The following is a 16,321-nucleotide window of genomic DNA, read 5'->3' on the forward strand; positions in this document are numbered from 1 at the left end:
AAAAAATAAGAAAAGAAAACTTCGAAAATTAAAATTAAAGTCTCAAGTTATAATTGTTTATCAATTAGCACATCGTGCGTTACTGCTGCATAGACATAACAAAGTAGCTGAAGATAATTCATCTAGTATCATGCTTTTTTGGCGTCAGATAGTGCGTGAACTAAATCGTTTTGCGTTTTTCAGTAAAGTTTTATTACATTTCCTCAATAAAGTCATTTTTATTAGCATGGTTTTTAAAACGTTTCAGGTATATGTTTCTATATTACTCTGTTAGTAATTTAATCTTAAATCAAAAATCCTCTTCACACTACATTTAGATATCATAGAGATAATTACTAACATTCGATAACATAAAGGGCACCTAACTGGTAAATGAATTGTAAATAAATACTCCAAATTAGTCTAGTTATTAAAAAATTACATAATTTACTGGACTGAATTTTTGTCTGATCTACATAGACAGCTTGGTTTAATCAGAAGCTACTGATAATACAAAAAAGCTGGTGAAGAACGTGTACTAAACTTTCATTATTTTACCAGAATTGATAAAACTGGTTTAAAGGTTCCATGTATTGAGTTAGATCCTAAAACACTACCAGTTTATCTTAGGACATCTGCAGGTAGCACCAGAGTACATGCACCAGGTTTTAGTGAATTCGTTAGGGATAAGAACTTAGTTTTAAATAAAGCGTCTCAGATCTTACAAGTATGTCATAAAAATAACATGCAATTAAGGTTCAGTGACGTTGAAATCCTACACATGATGGCTGTATTTTTGTACCGTGAACATAAGCCGAGTCCGAGCACAAAGTGTTGTCCTACTAAATCCAAAAAAAAAAAAAGTTAACAACCGAAGTAATACAGGGTAACTTCTATTGTTGACCAAATACTTTTGGTGAAAGGATCAGTAAAATTTAGAAATTTACAACCTTTTTCTTAACATCTTTTATTTTTTTGTTATTTTCAGTAACATGTTCTTTACTAACTAATATTCGTCGGTTTTACGTTATAGCAGTTTTAGAGTTGACTTAAAACGTGAATGTATATACTGATATAGATAATCGGTAATAATTAATGTAATAATGACTTTTACTTTTTACTGTATATAAAAATTCTGATATAAAGTTAATATTTATACGTATGTTATCCTGTTCACCAACATTTGAATTGTTTAGAGGTCATGAATTGTTTTCATTAGAATCACTTAAGTCTACACTATGCATTTACGTATTAGGTTTTTAACTCTATTGTATTATTTAAAATCTCTTTCCCGTACTATTGTGTTATTTAACCATGAAACCAATTCTATTTAGTAAAAAAATTAGCTTGAAGAGGAAGGAAAATAAACCATACTACACCAGCTAACACTGTAAATGTTTTACATTATATAACTTGAAATTTTAACCAAACTAACGAGAACATTAACATATAATTCAAGGAATACTCAAAATTCTTCGAATGCTATATTTAATAAAGTTAAGTTTTCATGATTTATAAAGAAAAAGAAAAAACTAATAGAAACATTCGAACGTGTTTTCTTGGGACTTTAGTTATCGTGCTGTTTTTAACTTAAGAATTAGTGTTTTTCACAATTACAGTATTCTAGTGTAATATGTTATTATATATTTTCAATTAAAATTTATTTTTAGATATGTTTTCAGCTTGTTTCATTGATTGGCCTAAAGTTTCTTTCTGGTGGAAACAAGCACGAGAATGACTATTAAATGTCCTTTTAATTAGGTGGATGGTTCAGGAAATGACAATTTCCAAACTGAGGACTGAAATGGTAAACACAAAAGTATTTTGATTGTTGAATATTCTTTATAGTTACTTACAGTAAGAATTTTTTAATCATTTGCAGATTTCTACGCGTTCCATTTGCCCGAATAAACCATTAAACGAATATCATTGGAAAAATTCGAAAAATTCTTGAAAGATTATGGGGAATCATTTAAAAAAATTGAAGTAACTCACAATGCTGACGGAGCAGTCACTTAACCTACTGTTATTGACATTTATCTTCAGTCCAAAATTTATAGTTAAATGTTGTGAACGTGTCTTACACAATATACTCTTGAAAAAACGTTACAAATTATCAGATTCAAGACTAAGTATATTGTTAGATTCATCATTTAATCTATTATTTGAAGAAAGTCGGTTATTAATAAAATATTAATAAAAATAATGAAATTTACCTACCTCTGGCTTTTCATAGTTCACGTGTATCATTTCTAAGTGGAAGAAAACCGATATTACAATAAACAGTGTATTGAATTTAAGAATATTCCTGATTTATCTCACGATAAGAAACAGTTTTGCCAACTATAATTCGGTTGAAAAGCAATCAATGTAGATTTTTATGGTGAGAATAATTTTTTAAGCACTTATAGTTTTTTAAAACTTTGGTGTAAGAGAGTATTACCCTACAAACAAAGAGCAACTTTTGATTATCGTTTAATTCATTTTACTGGTAGTAAAATGGCTTCTTAGAATGTAAGAAGGTGTAAAAATATTTTACACTGTGTTTACGCTATATTCTGTACAATATTACAACACCAGAACTACAATACATCAGTTGTTCTTTCAAGATACTTAAGTAGATATATATATAATTTTTTCCTAGATAACAATGAAACACCGTTATCCTGTTTTATTACAACTTTAGACAATTTAACTATGCACTTTAATGATAGACTGAAATGAACAATGTTATCGTTTAGTTTTTGACTAACTTATATCTCATTGGAATATTGACTAAAAATGCAACAACGAAACGGGTAAATCAATAGCACATTAATACTGTTAGCTAGATTAGTTACAAAACATTAATATTTACATGATTTACTAAGCTGATTTTAAGTTCTGATCAATGTAGATAACTTGATTTGTCAAAAGCTATTAGTAACAGAAATAATCTGACAAAGAAGAATGTATACTGGAATTTTATTATTTTACCAATACTGCTGAAGGAACAGTTAAAGGAATCACACTTCATTATGGAGTTCAAAGGTCACTTTATGATTCTTAGAAGTCACAAAAGTATCGAATAAAGACCTTCACTACAGCAAATTAAGTTTAGGATATTAGCGCGTAACGTAGTTTTACTCTATTAGTTTGAATTTGGGTGCATAAACGTAGATTTAAATAAGGTGCTCCAAATATCCCGAGGGTGCAAGTAATACAAATATTATGTTAGATTCAGGTCCACTTGTCTTGGAAAATTAAAATGCATGTTTTGATGAATGTTTTATTGCCCTAATGTGGTCAACGTGAAAGTTGTTATCTTGATTAATATGATGACCAGACTATTCTTTACATTTACTCGCAGTAAGATATTCTTTTGATCATTTGGAAATGCCCTAACCTTTAAAGTATGTTAGACCATCAGTAACTATTATTAATATATACGTGCTCACTTATCAATATATACGTGTCAGTAAGAAACTGTACAGTCACTACATGTAAACATTTATCAAGAAGCGTGATTGTTTTTACTGGTATATCTGATTACTAAGGAAAAAAAAATGTTTGTCAGAGGTTAAATATTGTGACTCTGGACTGAAAATAGTCGTATTAACTGAGAGTGAATGAAAGACATCAGTCAATAAAGTTTTAAGGTAAGTAACAGATAATATTTTATTCAATGTAAGATATTAAGAATTATATCGATAACTCAGTCCTTAATATTTAACTTAAGACTATTTGAGGCTAAAATACTGAAAATTTAAGAGTATTAAGCACAGTTTGTATCATTTAAGGCTTCATTATAAGTAAATATTTGATCTCTCCTTAACGATGGTATTTTCGTCATTTAAGCTTCTAATATTAAACATAATTTCATAAATATCGTGTTAATAGAATATTTATATTTCACGTAAAGCATAAAAATGCTACACATTTTATGTGCTCCATCACCGCGGGTTTTGATCAATGGATTCATAAGCCCACTGTCTTCTGCTGAACTACGTGAGCTGTGTGCAGAGTAAGTTTAAAATCCAATAGACGTTAAAATGCGACACAACATACGTGGATAACCCAAAGGCCTTTCTTGTTTTATATTAAACTACTTTTTATCTGTTATGATGTCAGGTCCTCAAATCTAAGGAATAATACAACATTTCTATAAATATTCAAACACTGTTATTGTCATTACAGTACGTTCTAAACATTTTTTCATATGTATTCTGTTTTTGTTTTAATATAAGAAACTTGTACTTTCTCTGGTTAATCACACTGTTTTCATTCGCCTGTTAAAATGTTTTTTTCTACACATAAACAAAATTCGTTAGTTGAATTTTTACCTCTCCTCAGTGGTACGTTGGAATGATTATACGAAATTGACTCTATCTATTAACAATATCTACAGAAGAAACACTTAAAAAGAAAAGTACAAAAATAAGCACTTTCTCTATATTGGCAGTGACTTGTGTAAATTTCTTGAACCTTGATAATCTAATTAGTAAAAATACAATGTGATGTAAGGCGGCAAAACTATGTTCAATAACTTTGTAAACTGATCACACTTTTACAAAATCATTTAATCCTCAAGATCCTCGGATGGATTAGCCTTAAAGTTCTGGAATTACAAAACTAAATCCAGAGTGCCTTGATACTGTATTCCAGAGCGCACAATACATTTTGCTGAAATGAACAAGAACGAAAACTAGAAGACTATCTAGTAAGAAGTGATCTTTATAGATGTTAGCTTTATTTTCAAATTAATATACCTCTTTTCAACTATAAATTTGAGTATGATTGATTTTTATGTTCTATGAGTAGGACGAGTAAAACATACAGTTTGTTTTGTATAAAATGTTGTTAATGTAAGCTAAAAATCTAATAAAAAAACTTAGAAGTATGGAATCTATATATTATTAATATGATGTTTTCATACAACGGAAAACTTACTTTCTTTAGAATGAATTCAAAGCCAGCTCAGTATTGTTTAAATAGACCAAGAAAGAATTTAGAATGGATACATTCAAGACTATCACACTACGTCTCGAAGCTGACCGATCCTAACTGGGACTTTGTTTTAGACTTTGGATGTGGTACCGGTGACGTTACTAAAAATATACTTTTACCACACTGTCTGAACGTAACGAAACTTTTTGCTGTTGATATTCAGCCAGCTTTTGTTGAATTCGCCAGAGAAACATTTAGTGATGAAAGGATTGAATACATGGTTTTAGATATAACACAAAAGTAAGAAGAAAAGTATCTTTAGATATATATAGAAATAGTCGTATATTTGATGTGTATTTTTTATGTTCAGTTACCTTAACTAAATGTTTGATTATGATTTCAGCCATTATGAACAATATGTAGATAATTTTAAAGAAGGTGTATTTGTTTTACTGATAATACTTATTCAGTTTTCCTTTCATTTCTTATTTTTGATATCAAATCGTGGTATACAGTGGTAAAGGAGTTCTCTATATGAGGTCAAGGTAGATTCACTTAAACAGCATGTGTATTTTTTGAGATTTTCTACTGTTAATAAATATGTAAACATGTTATATAAAGAAAGTTTAAAATATAAAACTGTTACATTGTGAGAACTTAATGTAGCAGTGATACACTAGAGAGAAGTCAGCTGGCCTTCACCACCCGCCGCTGACGTTTAGGCAACTCTTTTACCAGTGAATAATGGGATTTTGCGACACATTATAAAGCATGGATCAGCTTTCTGATATATATAAACACACACATATATATAAATGTGTATGGATGCTTGTGAAGTATTGAAAACTATTGAAACAAGTTAATCAAAATCAAGGAAAAAAATCTATAAAATAAAAAAGTGCACTGAAGAATGTTTGAATTTCGCACAAAGCTACTCGAAAGCCGTCCCTAATTTAGCAGTGTAAGACTAGAGGGAAGGAAGCTAGTCATCACCACCCAACTCTTGGGCTACTCTTTTACCAACGAATAGTGGGATTGACCGTCACATTATACGCCCCCACGGCTAGGAGGGCGAGCATGTTTAGCGCGACTCGGGCGCGAACCCACGACCCTGATATTACGAAGCGCACGCCTTAACGCGCTAGGCCATGCCGGGCCCTGAAGAATGAGTTTATGAAGTTATGTCCAGTATAAGCTTTCTATGAATACAAATCAAACTGTTAAATTAAGCTGCTCTTATGTAACCATATACATTACTTAAGTAGTACCAGTGAAGCTTAAACCTAATAAAATAATCGTTATAAGAAGCTCAGGTACCTAATTACACAGTTATCTAACGTATACAATAATTTTATGTCTAAATGTCATAACACTTATGATGTAAAACTTTCGTATAACTATGCTACAGTTAGCCAAATTATAGGGGTAAAAGTGATGGGATTGAGGACGAGTGGAACATTTAATATTTGAGTTCCTTTACTCACTTCTCCGATACAAATTGTATCTTTAAAATAAAGTTAACTTTACAACAGTTGTTTTACCACAGTTATGCGTAATAAATGCATGGTGTATAATAGGATGTGAAATCGAAAATAATTGAAATATATAAATTATTCACTATTCAAAATAAACGTTTAGTTAACATTGTGAAGAAATGTAATACATCGTAATTTTTCTTTTTAGGACTCCTCCGCAATGGGCGAAAATGTTTGACAAAGTTTTCGCTTTCTATTCTTTTCACTACGTCAAAGATATTAGAAAGTTTCTGGAGGTTCTTTGGGGTATACTAAAACCAGGGGGCTACTTTTTGTCATTAGGAATAGCATCATCTCCACAGTTTTCTGTCTGGTTAGAGATGTCTAAGAAAGAAGAGTGGAAACAGTACTTTATCGTAAGAATTTACAGCTGTGGTAGTTTTTGTGATGTTATGATATATTCTATATATTATACATTTCTTTTATCGTAGGGTGAAAGTTTTTGTTTGTCGTTTTTAAGGATAAAGCTACGGGTTCTTTATTATACCCAGAACGTTTATGAAAACCCAAGTTTTAGCATTATAACTTATCGCTTCGCCACCGACGATAAACATTACTTCAATGACTCTTTCAAATCAGTTTACTTTTTGTTTGAATGCTACTTTTGTCTAATAATATATACGAACCTAGAACACAATAAATATTTTTATTCGGTATTTTCAACAGTTTAAGGTATTTCGCAAGTCACTTTAATTTCTGACTTGTTTATTTCATCATTTAAAACTGACTTTAAATATCAACACGCTTATTATTTTCCAATTTAAAAGCTTGAATTCAAGATAGTTAGATGTTATACATAACACTGGAACAGTTGCACTAACAGTTCGAAACTTGCTCCAGAATATCTGACAGTTGCTTTTATTTCTAATGGTACACTTAGTTGTCGTTTAAAACATTTAGAAATACTAGTTCATAAATATGTATAGAAATAGCTCTATTCCTTGACTGTCGAAGCAATATCACAAAATATTCGCCACATTTTTATGTATGATACTATTATAAAAGTAACAGTAAAGAAATGTCGCAGAATGGATAGTGTGTTATAGGGTGTTAAATGACTGCCTTCTTTTCCGTCAATAACTCAAAACTAAAGATAGGACTATATATCTTTATGTCGCAGAATGGATAGTGTGCTATAGGGTGTTAAATGACTGCCTTCTTTTCAGTCAATAACTCAAAACTAAAGATAGGACTATATATCTTTAGTAAATTTGTCACAATTATAAATATCATCCTTTTAGGTAAAACAAACAGAGTTATTGCACCACTGATGAAAAGTCGAAATGAAAATTAGATCGAAATAAAGTATTATATTTTATTGAATTTATTGTCATAAATAATTTATCACATTAATGAAAATGAATGATTTATGCTAATAAATACATATTTTTGTGGTTAGATATAATCGGTACTGAATTTTAAAATTTTCCTATGTACCAATAGGGATTAGAAAAATATATTCCATTTACGCATATGTCGAATGATTATTTTACTGAAATCAAGAAAGTGGGAGAAAAATGTGGATTTGTAACCCTTGCTGTAACTTCAAGTTTGAAATCTGTTACTTTTGATTCTGAAAAACAATTTTTGGGTAAGTGTAGGATTAACTTTGTATGTTAAGTGTAGGATTAACTTTGTATGTTAAGTGTAGGATTAACTTTGTATGTATTTTGGTGATGTAGTCCAACAGTTATCTTTAAGAAACATGGTAACCTGTCTGTAATAATTCTAAAACTGTCATATCTAAGTGTGACATATTTATCAATTATTAAAACATGCATACGTCATGTTTAATCAAATTCAAATAATTGTTGTTCTAAAAGTAGCCAGAGTACATTATTAAACTATATTAGACAAATAAGAAAATAAATTGAAATCTAAAGTCATAATAATTTATAACTGAAGATTTCGAGGGTAACTGATGCATAGGTTTCATAAAGTAACTAAAGATGGTTTTACTGGTGTCAGGCTTTTCGTGTGTTAAATAGTGCGTGAAGCAAAATGGTGTGTCTTTCAGTAAAGATTTATTGTATTGTTCCAATAATGTTAGTTTTATGAATAAAATTGTTTAAAACTTCTGGTATATATATATTTATATCTATGTATTATATGTGTTCTTATGATTTTATGTTTTCACTGTTAGCTAATTTTACTTAGAACTAAATTAAAAATCCTCTTTACACTAAATTTAAATAATATTAGGATAATGGCTGAAAATGCGATAACATCGAAACACATAAATTAATGGTAAATTAATACTCCTCGTTAGATTAGTAATTAAAAAGTAACATTATTTAAGATGCCGAATTTTAGATCTGATCCATATAAATATATTAATTTAATCAGAAGCTATTGATAATGCCAAGAATCTGATGAAGAACAGATAATTATTATTCTACCAGAATTAAGTGCCTTTGATATTCCAAGGCCGCTCGAACACAAACAAGGTGACTGTTTTTTACCACCATAGAAATCCCCAGTTTATGTGCCAAATTTTTTCTTACTAACCCTAAAACGAGGTTAAAAGCTAAAGTGATATAGGATAGCTTGGTTTTATTGACGATTGACTTTAGGTACAAGGAATTTCAAAATATAAAATTTTAATTTTCTTTACCTCACCTTCTTTTTTTCCTTTATAACTTTCAATAACACGTTACTTAATAACTACAATTCATATTTTACGGTATAGCAGTTTTAAAATTAACATATAATTTACATACGGGTAGAGGTAATCGAAAATAATTGTGGTTCTACATAATCACCTTTTTAAGTACTTTACTTTTGTACTAACATTAAAAGTCTGGTATAACTTTAATAGGTATCTGTATGCTACTCTAATCTCTGTTTAACTGATAACATACCTATTTCTTATTATAAGAATATATATATATTTGTGTTCGAAAACGAAGCGATGTCTAACATCTTTATTTCTTATACATCTTGAATAGTTTTTATTAGTCTCGCTTAAAAGTATCTTACATAATTTCGGATTACTCTTTTAGCCCTATTTATCAATTACTTTGACTGAGTTACGTTTCAATTATCATTTTACACGCTTGCATTCCATCTATTTAACCATGAAATTAGTTCTTTATAGTGACAAAATTAGCATAAAAAGAAAAAATAAATCATATTTGATCATTTGACACGGAGAAGTTTTATATTATATAAGAAAAATTTCTAACCAAGCTAACTAGAGCTTTATACATAACTTAAGGAACACTCAACTTCCTTCCAATTTCATTATCTAACAATAGTCACTTTACATTTTGAAAAATTCAGATTTCTTCATTTATCAAAAAAAGAAAAGATAAAAACCAATATCAACGGTTTAATAAGATAAAAATACCTAAATATATTTTCCCGAATGTTTAATTACCGAGCGGTTTTATCTTTAATATTTCAATATTACTGTATTTTCGAATAACATATTATTACATTATTTAATTTAAAATTTATTTTTAGTTATTTTTGCAGCTGGCTTCACTGATTAGCCTAAAGATTCTTAGCAGTAGAAACAAGCATGAAAATGACTGTTAAACGTCTTTTTAATTCGGTGCATAATCCAGGGTATGATAAGATTCTTACTTTGGAGTAAAGTGATAAACATAAAATTATCTTGACAGATGAATATTTCTTTAGATTAACTGACAGAAAGAATTTTTTAATTATTTGTAGATTTTTATGAGGCTACTCTGCCTGAAGAAATCGTTAAACAAATACCAGTGGAAGATTTTGACAGATTCTTGAAAGAATATGGGAAAGAATTAAAGAAAAATCAAGTAACTAAGAATGCTGACGGAACAGTCACTGTTCAAATTAGTGTTCTTGAGATATGTCTTCAGTCTAAAAGTTCTAGATGAATGCTGTTAAAGTGTCTTACCTACTACACTTTTAAGTTATTATTAGTTATTATTTTAAATCAAAATTGAGTATAGCGTTAGAGAAAAACAGAGTTCTAAGTTAATATGTTACTTGAAGAAAGTTGGTAATTAATGGAATATTAAATATAAAAACTGAAACTATTTTTTGCAAGAAAAAATGGGATATAAAGTGTACTCCAGTGTTATAATAATAATCCGAAAAACATTAATATTATATATCTTGTATTATTATGAAATGAATAGTTCCGTTAATTATGACTGGGTTGAAAAGCAATGAACTATATCTTCATGGTGACGGTACTTTTTCTTTAATATTAAACGTCTGTATTTTGAACATATTGTAAAACAAATAACTCTAGGATAGAATAGCTCCTAAAACAAAGAATTAATTTGGCAATATTCGTTAATTCAGTGTAGTGATAGGAAAATGGCTTCTTATTGTGCAAACATGTAGAAGAATAAACAACGACATTAAGTGTTTTTTTTCTGAAATTAAACTAACATATTACATTAACTTTCAAGCATTTTTTATTTAAATACATTATTGTTTCTTATTCTAGGCTTTTCATGTTATAAAACATTGAAAAAAGTAAACTAATTTTTCAAAAATAAAGTAGTAAATTTCCAGAATTTTTCTATTTTGAGTCATTTTTCAAAAATAACCAAATCTTTATTCAAAATATTTTTCTCCCTTTCTTTTTTGAACATTACTAATTGGAAAATAAAAATCCTGAGCTGAGTCCATGAATGAGGTAGTAGCCAATGATTTCAATATATTCTTTAGTTCCTTAAGAAATGTTCTACAATATTTAACATGAGAAACAATAGATAAAGAGAAGTTTTTGTCAAACTAACTATTTCATTGTTATGGAGTTGTAAAAGTTAGAGAATTATTGAAAAAAAACATTAGTTTATTTTAATGTCTATAAGTGAAATAATTATGTATAGACCGAATTTTGAATACACGTTTAATTAATATTTTGATTAATATATTACATGTGATCATAATTTATCCACTAGATATAAAACATGGATGGGCATATCTTTAAAACATTCTAATGTCAAAAAATAAATGTCAGATAAAACAAACTTTAATCTGTTCTTTCTGAAAGTAAATTTATTAGGTTTGCGAATCAAAAATTAAATAAGTTCCTCACAAACAACACAATTTGTCTGAGGCTTCTGATTTCTTTTTGTAAAACCACGAAATTGCAAAAAAGGTCTCATCTACAACATCTTTCTAAAGTGAAATGGTATGATGTCCTGTACACTTTTGTCTCCACAACAAGTAGTTGCCGCGTATCCTACAAAGTTTAATCATGAATCCTCTGCCGAAACAATATAACAAAGAATGGTCCGATAAACTTGTTTTCTCACAGTGCAGAGACCTAGTTGCTTAACAGTAGTGTGAAGTGGATTCTATAAAACTGTCAAGGGGATAATTCTGTCTATTTTACATTGTTTTCCAAGGAGACATAACTCTAGTAGTACAGTTGGCTCTTTCAATACAATGGACACAATAATGCCATCTAATAATTCTATCACTAATCCTCTGTATTTTATGACTATCCCTGCACTAAGTTTCATCCATATTAACGGGTATTTTTCTAAAATAGCATCACTCACTAAGCCTAAGTTGTTTTAAATTTTATAAACAAGCGAGATATATAGAGGGAAACTAGGATATCCAGGTAGAATACCTAAAATTTCTTTTTATTAACATTTGTTCATTAAACGTGCATCAATCAGCATTGAAAATACTCGTGGCTACCAACTGAATCTAATGACTGCTTCCTTCTTTAATCTTTACAGCCAGTTAAATTACATAGTTACGTTTTACACCATTGCGACAATCCAACTGGCACTAGCAAGACAGATATTGCGGTAAGTAATCTGGATAGTGTTACATTTCGAATATACAGAACTAGATGAGTTACAATCACAAATTATTCATAATTACTCTCGAGCCATGTCATCATTCTTGTTATACTTACATGTATTCTTTCTTCCACTAGTGCAGCGATAAGTCTGTATGGAAAAATACAGATGTAACTATCTACATTTGAGTTGGATATTCGTTTCTTCATGGCCACTTTCTATTCCTTTACCATAATTTTCGTACCTATATCTTTATACCTTATATTAATTATTATGGTATGTCTCTTTCTGAATTATTCTATTTACTTGAATCATTTTGTCTTTACCATTCTGTACTCGTCATGATTGTAATTAATACCACTCATTATGTAGATATGATTTAGACATAACTAGTAAAAGTTTTAATTCTTCACCAGTTGGTAGTGATAGTCTTTTAAATCTCATCCAGCTAGACACTAAAATATATATGGAAGAAAAGTGAATTAGAATTATACTTTGAATTATGGTAATACATCTTCTAACCAGATTTATATGAAAAACAACACTCAAGCTTTTCTTTTAATATACATAAAGATCCGTCAGCCTATCGAGAAGTGTCATATACTTAACATTTCCTCTTTATTTCGTGAATATTTCCTAGCCTGAAATACAATTATCCTCAATATATGTGTTCAAAATACTTCGCGTAATGATACTTTTTTAGTTAAAGGTCTCAGGCACCGAAATGTCTGTAATGAACTTGTTAAGCCCTTCAGTTCCTCTCACAACTGAGATCAGATTTTTTACATGACTTGCCAATTATGCTATCCCATTTACTTGAATATAAACGAAACTTCTACATCAACATTTATTGATAAAGACAATCCTTTTGTTGTCTTTTGAGACAAAAAGTTCCAATATCTACAAGAACAAATACTGGAATTTGAAATTTCTGATGACGTATACATGTTATCCAATACCTCCATACCAGATCTTACAACCACCTTTAATTGCACCGTGGAGAACAAATACATGAATGGTCCCGTAATAGTTTTAACCATCTAGCTCTACAAAAAAACTAAACAAGTGAAACATTGCTCCTAGCCTGGATAGAGTTATCAATAAACATTCATTCCATGTTGGACTTTCTTTCTGATTTTGTCAATACTCTTCTTCTTCACAATTGATTTAACCTCAATCTTAAAAAACCTCCTACTTTTTCTGATACACAATAAGCCTTTCTCAACTATTATCTACAACCATCCTATCAATCTTATAATATTACCTAATAAAACATTCAAGTATATATTGTTAAGTGTTTATATTAATGAATTACAGACGATAACCTATTGCCAGATACACAGGTTGCGTTTCATCTCTTCCTTTCTACACGATGTAAAGAAATCACTTTAATATAAAGAAACGTTTCTGTAGGTTATCTATTATTTTTTTGGAAAGACTTCTAAGTTAGTCTGTTAACAGTAGTAGGTCGTATATAGTTTAAAGTACAAATTCAAACCTCAACGAATAATATAACACATCCTACAGCATTACTCGTATGTAATCTAGTAATACTAGAACTTGCTATGACATTTGAAAAAGGGCTAGTTAACGAAATGCTTAACCCATTAACTAGATAATTTTCATTATAACTACATGAAAGATGTATATTTATCTATATAGGACTGACTTCAAAGAGTGAGCTAGATTTGTAGTATAATAAAACAATCAGATGAATAACACATCAACACAACCTCTTTGCATATGAATATTAATATCAATCAATAAAGATGAAATAAAGTTGAACACCAAGGATAAACAGAAACAAACTTACAGCATATTCCAGTCTATCAAAGGTTTTCCAAAACCTAAAGTTTCCGAAATGAAAAAGGTTTATAATATACAAGATTCTCAGGAGAATCGTAAAGCATCAGATCTCATGAAAATGAATACATCAAGAGATTAATAATGAAACAATGAAGAAAAGCACTAAGAATATTCAGACTGAACAAAACATGTTCTTCTCAATTAAAGTTGTTTTTTTGATTTTATATAAATAAAACAAAATCAGATATTTATTTATAAGGTAACAATTCCGTTCAGAACACTTAAATTCACCAAAGGCTCCAACGGAAAGTAAAACATCATTTACAAGAGTTAGCTTTAGGGATGTGTCAGCTTTTAGGTCTGTAATAATGGTTTTAACCATATTTTGGTGAGCCAATATCTTGTTCAAGGATCGGTGTTCTCTAATTATATCACCCTGTGTCTGTGGTTTCTGATATACCTTTAAACACAGAAGAACGTATTCCTCCTTATCTCTCAAGTTGACAGATCCCAAGAAAGTGGTAAGCAATCCACGATACATAGTACGTACCTGTATACAAAAACAACAGGTGTTAGTTCCAAGTTAAGGTTTATAATTTGTACTTTAAACATTGTATGAGCTATTACTGTAAACATTTTTAATATTGAGCATTTGTTTTTTGAAAGCATACATATTGTATGAGTTTATGTTTAAATGAAACCACAGTTAGGGCACTTCACTCGAGTTTGTGGGTAGTAAGATCGAATCCCTGTCTTACCAAACATGATCACTCTTCCAACCGTGTGAAATTATAATGTTTCGGTCAATTCCACTAATTCTTGGTAAAAAAAAGTTCATCAAGAGTGATGATTAGCTTTCTTCCCTTAAGTCTTTCACTGCAAAGCTATATGAGAGCTATCTGCGCTAGCCGTTCCTAATTTGGATTCACGATGACATATGAAACAATGTCTCCACTTATGTTTATTTTTTAATTTCGCGCACAGCTACACGAGGGCTATTTGCTTTAGCTTTCCTTAATTCCAACCTCAGACAACTGGAAAATATAGAGTGTTTGTTTTCTTATAGCAAAGGGACATGGAGCTATCTGCTAAGCCCACAGAGGAGAATCGAACTTCTGATTTTAGCGTGGTAAATCCGTAGACATACTGCTGTACTAGCGGTAGACCCAATTATATGAGGAAGTGTACTGTTAATTTGAAAGTAATTCCAACTTTAACTACTAAGAAAATTTAGCACCTCTGATTAGAAGATATATAATATTCAATACTTATCATATTCCCACTATTCGTTGGTAAAAGAGTAGCCCAAGAGTTGGCGGTGGGTGGTGATGACTAGCTGCCTTCCCTCTAGTCTTACACTGCAAAATTAGGGACGGCTAAGGTTTCTCCTCCTGGGTGGGGGTTGTGCGGTAGGCTAACAATCTACTCACTTAAAAAACCAGCCTGTTAATGAATCCGCAAGCGATTGCTACCCCATGTTCCTTCATGGAATCGAGAGGCATAATAATAAAATAAATGAAACTTATCACATTATTATTACAATTTTCATTTGTATTTCTTTTCATTTTTTATTGTTAAACAATTTGTAACGTCTAATAGTATTTTTATTAGATTCCATTAATAATAAGCTTTCTCGAAGTAATAGATTAATTTATAATTATGTTTTTCTGTAACACTGTATTAGTCTCAATTTAATCTGAGAAATAATAACATATTAGGAGTATATTGTGTCAGGCACGTTAACAGAATTCAACTAGAATTTTTAGACTGAAGACAAAACTGTAGAAGAGTAGTTGGAACGGTGACTATTCCATCAACATTATAAGTTACTCTATATTTGTGAAATGTTTTCTCGCAGTCTTCCAAAAACTTTCGACATTTTCCAATGGTATTTGTTTAACGTTTTCTTCTGACGAAACGGATTCGTAGAAAAATGCAAATGAGTAAAAAAAATTAATACTATAAGTAAATATACAGAATGTTCACAAGTCAAAATAATATGAAGTATTACCATTTCACTGCTTATGATGAAAGTATTTAATTACTGGATTGTACACGGATTTAAAAACCTTTATGACAGTCACTGAAGTTCGTTGCGCTCGTATATACAAACATATTTTTAATTGAAAGTATGTAATGGCACATAACACAACAATACTGTAATAGTACCTATTTTTAAAAATTAAAAAGCATGTAGTGTAGTAAATGTAAAGAACAAATTGAGAAATAACAAAATCAGAAGAAATTTGAGAGTCTCTGGTGTTATGTATCAGCGTTCTGTTGAGTTTTTATTAGAAATTTCTCATTGTGTAT

At 29.9% G+C, this 16,321-nt stretch overlaps 1 protein-coding gene across 4 annotated transcripts in view; it reads left to right on the forward strand.

The window, feature by feature from the left end:
• Positions 1 to 16,321, forward strand: part of LOC143239169 (juvenile hormone acid O-methyltransferase-like) — a 40,257-nt gene that overhangs the window by 16,838 nt on the left and 7,098 nt on the right. The window contains exons 1-5 of one of the 4 annotated variants that reach the window (XR_013021038.1): positions 3,467 to 3,617; positions 4,918 to 5,205; positions 6,589 to 6,796; positions 7,884 to 8,031; positions 10,119 to 12,208. Coding sequence is in view for 1 of the 4 variants with exons in the window: in XM_076480028.1 (XP_076336143.1) it covers positions 4,918 to 5,205; positions 6,589 to 6,796; positions 7,884 to 8,031; positions 10,119 to 10,303 (829 nt within the window). In the remaining 3 variants the exon portion in view is untranslated. Of the gene's footprint in view, positions 1 to 3,466; positions 3,618 to 4,546; positions 4,679 to 4,917; positions 5,206 to 6,588; positions 6,797 to 7,883; positions 8,032 to 10,118; positions 12,548 to 16,321 lie in introns of those variants that run through there. The other 3 variants (XR_013021040.1, XR_013021039.1, XM_076480028.1) reach the window with 3 other exon arrangements.

The sequence above is a fragment of the Tachypleus tridentatus genome, chromosome 13 (assembly GCF_004210375.1).
Source record: "Tachypleus tridentatus isolate NWPU-2018 chromosome 13, ASM421037v1, whole genome shotgun sequence".
Lineage (NCBI taxonomy): Eukaryota > Metazoa > Arthropoda > Merostomata > Xiphosura > Limulidae > Tachypleus > Tachypleus tridentatus.